General features: G+C 34.4%; 1 protein-coding gene across 1 annotated transcript in view; it reads right to left on the bottom strand.

Moving 5' to 3' along the window:
* Positions 1-8,271, bottom strand: part of Cfap47 (cilia and flagella associated protein 47) — a 529,200-nt gene that overhangs the window by 509,848 nt on the left and 11,081 nt on the right. The window contains exons 5-8 of the mRNA XM_023707817.1: positions 6,239-6,467; positions 5,635-5,795; positions 3,860-3,987; positions 1,315-1,550 (exon numbers count right to left, since the gene is read on the bottom strand). Of these exons, the coding sequence (XP_023563585.1) occupies positions 1,315-1,550; positions 3,860-3,987; positions 5,635-5,795; positions 6,239-6,467 (754 nt within the window). The remainder of the gene's footprint in view (positions 1-1,314; positions 1,551-3,859; positions 3,988-5,634; positions 5,796-6,238; positions 6,468-8,271) is intronic.

Raw genomic sequence — 8,271 nt, 5'->3', positions numbered from 1 at the left:
GGAAGACCTGCATGCCGACCTGCAGGAGGGCCCTGACCTGGACAGGCCTGGAAGCGAGAGGCAGCAGCACGAGAGGGCGCGGCTGGACTCGGAGTCCCTGGATGAGGACAGCTGAGCTGGCCGGCTGGGCGAGGCGTGCTGTCATCCGCAGGCCCTGGCTCTTCCCAGCCCCCGCAGGGCAGGGAACTTTTGGGGAAACGCTGTGCTGTTTGTATTCGTCCCTTGGGTTTTTTTCTGCCTAATTTCTGTGATTTCTGACAGACATGAAATGACTATAAAGGGTTTTTTAATGAAAAAAAAAAAAAAAAAAAAAGATAAAACTGAAAGCACTTGTGTTTGCCACATTTAGAGTAGGGGTCAGAAAAAAAAATCCTATGGATTATAAGACAAGTATTCTAGGCTTTTCTGATGGGGCTTGGCCAGAAGTAAAGCTCAGTGGTAGAGCAGTTGTCTTGCATGTACACACCCCCGATTTCAATCTGTAGCACCAAAGGGAAAAAAATAATAGACTTTATGGGCCATGCAGTCTTTTCTCACCTACTCAACTCTATCATTTTAGCATCAAAGCAGCTTTAGACAATAGGTGAACAAGTAAATATAACTATATTCCAAAAACACTATTTACCAAAGGAGGCATCAAGACAGATTTGGTCTACAGACTACAGCCTTCCAATGGCTGGTTTGGAGGATGTGGGAAAGAACTGATTGAGTAGCAGTTAAAAGTAAAATAATCACTGATATATGGAAATTGACTTGGTGCCCACAGCAATGTCTTGGTGTTTTCTTTTTCTGCTTTGTCCCAGTGGTACAAAAACTGGGCTGTGTAAGTATCACCAGTTTCATATTTCAGAATTCTACTCAACATTCAAGGCCATGCTCATGTTATTTTTTATTAATAATTTTCTATCTAGTTGTAATAATGAAATACTGTTCTTTCTCTGGATTTCTATATCACAGTGATATGGTTCTATTTTACCATGTTCTACATGCCTTCAAAGTCATATATTTTTGTGTATATGTCTTAAAATATTCAACACTTTAAAATTATCTTTAGAAAGAATAACTATGTTTTGCACTTATTTAACTTCCCTGGAATTTCAAGTACTTTCTTGACACCTGACAGGTACTTAACAATCACAGATTATTTATGACAATATATACAAAAGTATTCATAACTAATTTCAGGCCACATAAGAGGTATATTTTATAAGCATTAGTAGAACAAGTGTGTTTTTAATACTCTGCCCAGCAAGGTAGCTGACTTAAAAAATGTCTAAAGCAATGTGGAAAGAAAATAAATAAAACTTATCTTACCTGGATACAGCCTTCATTGATCTTTCCCCTAATAGGTTCAACTTTAAAATGTGCAATTTTTGGGAAACGATATGTCACAGGAAGAAATTGAGATTGATTTTGTACCATGCAAACAATGTCTGAATGTTCACCCATGCAACAAGGTAAAAATTTGAAGAATTTGTCTGGATCAAAATGCAGTAAGACAGGAAATCCTGAGCCTGTCATTGCTAATTCAACATTCTGAAACTGATCACCTGAAAAAGTAATAATAGCTATTGAACATAAAAGATTTTTGAGGAATCCATAATATATTTTCTTAATTCACATAATATCATTTGAAATGCCTAAGCAGAAATTGGTACCTATTCAATCTTTTCATTCAAAAGTTATTGAGTTCCTTCTCTGTGTGAGGTACTCTTCTAGACTGGAGGATACAACAGAGAAGAAAGGAGACTTTGATCTCAATGACATTGCAGTCTTGTATTGATAATAAAAACTAAATTTGTAAATTCATAGTATTTCATAGAAAATGGTCCTTATTGGTAAAGGTAAAATCATAGAAGACAAAGAAAATACAAGTTCTTGGGGACATCATTTTATGTGGAGATGGTCTTCTCTTATAGTGAGACATTGAGAAAAGATATACAGGGAATCTGAAAGAAATCCATGTGATGTAACAGGAAAAGTCTATCCTACACAGACAGAAAAGCAAGGACAAGGGATCTACAAATGGAACTTATTTCGCATTTTCAAAAAAAAAAAACCTATGGAACCAAGTATGATTACAGGAGAGCAGTAAATGACTAATGAGAAATGGTCAGATAATGGATAAGTTTTTGAGAGTAGAGGAAATAAGATTTTCTGAAAAATTTTATGGAGAATTGCAACATGAATAGGTAATATGCAATGAGATTATATATTTTGGCTTGAGTAAGTGAAATATTGCAAATGTAATTTCTTAAAACAGAAATAGTTTGAGGGAAAGTAACAATTCTATTCAAGCATGTCGCTCAAACTGATTGACAAGTCTAGTACATACCCTACTGTCAATACCAAATGTGTTTGCAATCTCAAAGTGAGGACAAAAGAGAAAAGATTGGAGGCTTAAGGAAAGAATGAAGGTGTGTTATATTCATCTGAGACTGTGAGAAACAGAATGAATGGGGGAATGAAGTAGGAAGGTCAAACACTTCAGAGAAGCCACAAAGGGTTAGTAATTATAGATGTAAAGTACGTTTGCTTTGTTGTATGTTTTTAAACCCAGGATATCAATGCCAATCCAGAGTAGACTGAAAGTTAAATGTAATAGGTTATACTTTTTTCTACTTAATCACTGTGGGATATGGGACAAAAATGTAAATGTACAAGAAAAAGAGTGACTAAAATAATGGACAGGTCTGGTGTCTTACCTCAGCAGCTTAAGCACCTGCCTGGTATGCACAAAGTCCTGAGTTCGGTTCCCAGTACCAAAAGTTAAAATTAATCTAAAATAATGGGCAATGGAATATAAACTAGGAAAAAATATAAATGTAAAATGTTTCAGACAGTAGGACATGATACAAACTAATGACTGTAGGCAGTAGTTGGGTGAAATAAGGGGGCAATGTAACTAGAACTCAAAAAAGTTCACATTTTTTGCTGGTGGTTCCCCCTTCAATTCTAATCTCTAAATTACCTTTAAGGCAAATCTGGCCTCTCCATCTCTGTTCAAAGCTACACTTACCATGTGCTTCTTACAACTATTCTCTCACCTGAAGACATGAATCAATGTCATACACCATAAAGTAAATGGTAACAGCAACAAATTTCTGACCTACTAACACAGTTAAATTTTGCTAGATGTCACTTGTACTGGTTTTTGTACTTAATAGACTTTAACTTAACTTAAAAGTTTCCTATGTTCCTAGGACGCACCTATCTCTCCATAAAATGTGTAATTTTTATGAATTTGGTTCCTAAATGGCCTGTTTCTCTGTTTAAACCCATCTTGCTAAAGTAACTCCAATTCCTATTCCACTTCTTTTTTTCACTAGAACCAACTCATTATTAGCCAAGAATGTAAGAAGCATAACACACTTTGATATGTGGTCTGAAACATATACATTATTCAATATCTTATAACAGGTTGCTAAACTCTATTAAATAGAATATATATATATATATATATATATATATATATATATATATATATATATATGCATTAAAAGTATGGTAGAGATGGAATGGGTCTTGTGTTTCTATACCAAGTGCTAAAAACAAACAGGCACATCAATAAAATAAAGCCTTTTTTATTACTCAAACTCTAAATCCCGTTTATCTAATGCCATTTTAAAAGTATTGTCATATAAATTCTAAAGCATAAAACTTGATTCCAAGGTTGACTTCATTTTTAACATGCTACAGATGACATATTAAGATCACTTGAATATGTTTGCATTTCTGTTTAAATTAATAATCACATACTTCAATAAACTGTTTCTACAAATATGAATGATCAAAACTTCAAGCATTTTAATTACCATGCATTTAATGCATTTAATTACTTCATTAACTTTATGCTTACTTTTGACAGTTTCAGTGGTATCATGCCTCAACACTCCATCTTTACTTCCCACAGTCTCAAATCTCAAGAAGACAGCATAATCTTGCCTGTGTGAAGGGTCACCATCCATTTTACTATCAGCTATTAGTCTGAAAAAATAACAGTCAGTTTTTTTTATTAGCAGTATATGTTTGCTATCCATAGTAGCTATATTCCCCTTGGGGCATTGGTACATATACATATTACATCTTAATCACTTTTAATTTTAAAGCAAAAATGATACACTTTATCACTTCTCAAAATAAAATATCAGTCCAGTCCTTAAGTGTATGCAACAAATGAAAGTTAATAAATAAAATCATAGGGCCAGCCAAATAGCTCAGTGGATTAAAGTGCCTGCAAGCAGGTGCAGGGACCAGAGGTTCAATCCCGGGCTTGCTGTGCCAGCCCTGCCCTTGGGGCACGCTGAGATGGCAAGTGAGACTGGGCATGGTGGCACTCGCCTGTAATTCCAGCTTTTGGGTGGCTGAAAACAGGAGAATCACTATGAGTCTGATCTATTAGTGAGACCCTATAGACCCTGTAGACCCTTCTCTAAAATACAGAAAAAATAAATAAATAAAATCACAACCATTATCTATTCTTAAGAATTACTGAACAGATATAGAACTTGACAGAAGAAGATCACAAAGCATAAAGCTCAAAGTTAATGAATTCATGTAAACCTTTCCATGACAAGAGTAACTTTAATATACAAAGTTGTCAGATCTGGCTGAAATGCCACTTTCTTCATAAAGGATTTTCTCTCTAGGAAAAATTCACTGTGGGATAAGGAACCTGATCATTTCTCTATGGTTTTTACAGTTCATTTTATTTCTGAGACTAACTGAATATGTCAGTTCATGTTTATCTTCCCTGGTGGAGTAAAGGCATTCTGCTGACCAAGTTTTTGTTAGTGAACAACAAATAATTTGGAGAATAAGATTTGTTTAAGAATTAAAATCTTATTAAAAGAACAGGAAATATTGTAAGTGTGTGAACCTGAAACTGTCTCATTGCTATTTGTTTCTCAATAAAATTATGGGAAAAAAAAAGAACAGGAAAGGATGGATGAGATGGAGAAAGTAGGAGACAAAAGGCAGGCATGAGTTGCATCACAGGCATTGTCACTGTGTACAAAGTTTGCTCTTCTAGGGCCTGCCAAACAGCTCAGCTGATTAAAGCACCTGCGAGCAGGGGGATGGGCAGGGAGTTTGAGTCCCGTGCTGGCCCCACCTCCGGGTCGCACTGAGACAGCAATTGAGATGAGCTGTGGATGGCGAGCTTGTGTAATAGCAGCACTTGGGAGGCTGTAAACAGGAGAATCACTGTAAGTCCAATCTCCGCAGTGATACCCTGTACACCTTGTACACCCTGTCTTAAATACAGAGAAAAAAAAGAAGTCTGCTCTTCCAGCAACAAATATAAAATACATCCTGCATTCACCTGAGTATTCCTGCAAGAACAAGTTCATAGCTGTACAGATTGGTTTGAGACCTCAATCCCAAACAGCCACAAACTTGTACTTGGCCATTCCAATTCCATGAAGTCCGGAAAATATTTTAATGTAACCTGAACTATTTAGTACCATACAAAAAATATTGTAAATGATATTAGTTATGGCAAAAACGTTGAAAACAATAATAAAAATGTGCCTCTGGCAATTTTATTATGATACTAAACTCAATATAGTTAAAGTACAGTTAATACAATTTCCATTAATACTAAACATAAAAATGATATAAAATTTTGCTTACTTTGGGCTGAAACAAACTGCAATTATAATCTTTTCATAAGGTAGTAAAACTCCTTCATTAGGAGCACAAGAGAAAATAGTGGTAATATCTATAGTTTTTATTTTGTCTAGAAAGGAGAGATTATTTAAAGCAAAATCTGTTCTTTGTTGAATATTTGAGCCCTGTAATGAAAAATCAGAAATAAAATCAAATTAAGGCAAAGCAAACAAAAATATTTTGACTAGTGATAAAATAGTTATTAAAATGTCAGAATCTAGAAAACAGAAAATATCTGTCTTTAAAGTGATACACACCTAAATTTAACTAAGTCACATATTAAAATTTAAAGAACTGTTGAGAAATTAATGAAAATAGAAATCCCCACAATTAATCACTGACCTACAAGAAACACTTATTTGGTTTACTTCAGTTACATATTACTATAAATGTTACCTTAATTTACTGAATATTTAAGGTTACCCTTGGACATGAATGAAACCATCTCTATATATCCATGTTAAAATACGTTTAGAATAACTAATCAGTGTGTTGGTTATCAATGGAATCAAAACAATTTGCCTCAAGGCCTAATACCCTTTATATCAGTGTTGTATCATTTACTTACCAACTCTTCTCCAACACAATCATTTTGCATTATTGCAACCCAACTTATAGGTTCTGGGCTATTATTATATAGAAGTGCATGTTCAATTTTTGATGTTCCAAAAAAAACAGAGCCAAAGTGTATGCATTCCAATTTTCTCTCATCATTCAAGTTTAACAATTCAATAATCTGGTCAACTACATGAGCTTTAATATTCAAGTTTGTGTCAGGACGACCTTCCAACCTCACTCTACAAGATAATGAAATACATACATCTATAAATATCTTAACTAAAATTTGTATGTTTTATTTTTTTCTAAACATTAGGATGAAATTTTATAAAATCACATTATAATTGAAATTCAGTAATTTGAGAGCATTTCTGTTCACATTCATTCCAGTGGTTATTAGAACCTTCTTTCTGTCTAGATCTACAGAGTGGCACAACATATATGTGAAATAATTCATTATTAGAAAAATAAAGATGGAAAACTCAAGTATACATGGACATCATAAAGAGCTCAATAGCATGTCTGTCATCAATTATTTTATAAATACTCGATGTTTTAGATGATTATCTCTGCGTGGGGAACTAAGATTCTTTTCTAACTCATGCTACTTCTCAAGTTCACTCTCATCCCTATACCATCACTTCAGTTCCATACAATATAAAGTATCTCATAAAAATCTCACTTCTTAGCTGAAAGGGAATATTTTCCATGCAATTTTACATTCTAGATTAATTTCACTCATCTTTGAGAACCGCTTCTGCATCCATTCTGGAATAAAGGCAATGTTTTCAATCTTGCCACAGTAGATAACACAAATAACTATCTTTTCCTTCAACATCATATAAATCATTAGTGTATGTGATAGCCTATAACATGGGACATTGATACTATCTTAACTTTACATGTCTGATTTCACCAGTTTCCCTAACACCATGTTGTCCTGCTTTTCATTTTGACTCACTCATACCTTGCTTTTTCATTCTACCATGTGGTTCTTTGATAAACTCCATGCATAGTAGCATTTCTCTCTTACTCTCCCTCACTCTACTCTCCTTGTTAAAGTTATTTGCAACACTTCAATGTTTCATCTACTACTTATACAATGATGGCTCTCCATCAAGAATATTTACACTAAACTCTCTCTCTCTGGCTCAGGACAAGTAAATCTTAACCTGTTCCATCAGTATTCTGAAGAGAAAATTCATTCAAACATGTCGAATCTCAATTTAAATCTTTTCCCACAGACTCATTCATTTTCTTACCTTTTATTTCTATAATTTGTCTGCAAACTCAGTCATATCTATGTCCATACCGTGTCTTTGACTGGCATACTTCTCTCAATCATCTCATTTTGCATATTAGCTCAGGTCTTCATAATTTTCCTTTTCCTTTCCTGTTATAACTTCTACTCATGCTGCACACTCCACATTTGTCTCCTTGCTCTGTTTTGTGCAATTCTACTAGCAAGACCTTTCTAAAACATAAACCAATCAAGGTATTTTCTTCCTAAAACCTTCCTGAGACTTCACAGTAAACCTCTAAATTCCTGTAAGGGCTCACAACTATTTCACATACAGTTATGACTGTAACTTTCCAGTAAGAGATGTATTTTCCTTTGCAATGTAGTAACATACATATATACAAAAAGAGAAAGATTATTCACAAAGAAAGTATTTTCCTTGCAATGTAAGATGCAGGTGATGACTAACAGCACATACCATTAATGAAACGAGACACAACTCATAAAAATGTTTGTTTACAGCCCTTTACTGGAAACTGTCCTTCTGTTTTTCTGATCTCATCTTTTTTGTGTATATTTTCACTATACTGTAGTTATATTCATCTTGTGAAATGCGTAAATTTTTACTTTGCTTTTCCCTAGTACTCTTTCCTCTTGTGGTTTGGGGTTTTGCAAGGGGAACAATACAATACAGGACATATTTTATAATATTATTTTATAGGGGTTGGGGAGATGGCTCAGTGGAATAAGTGCTTCCCTGGCAAGCACAAGGGCCTGAGTTCAATCCCCAGTTCCGCAAAAAA

The sequence above is a fragment of the Octodon degus genome, unplaced genomic scaffold (assembly GCF_000260255.1).
Source record: "Octodon degus isolate 3935 unplaced genomic scaffold, OctDeg1.0 scaffold00313, whole genome shotgun sequence".
Taxonomy (NCBI): Eukaryota; Metazoa; Chordata; class Mammalia; order Rodentia; family Octodontidae; genus Octodon; species Octodon degus.
The sequence above is the reverse complement of the archived record's forward strand: the minus strand, read 5'-3'. Positions and strand labels throughout refer to the sequence as shown.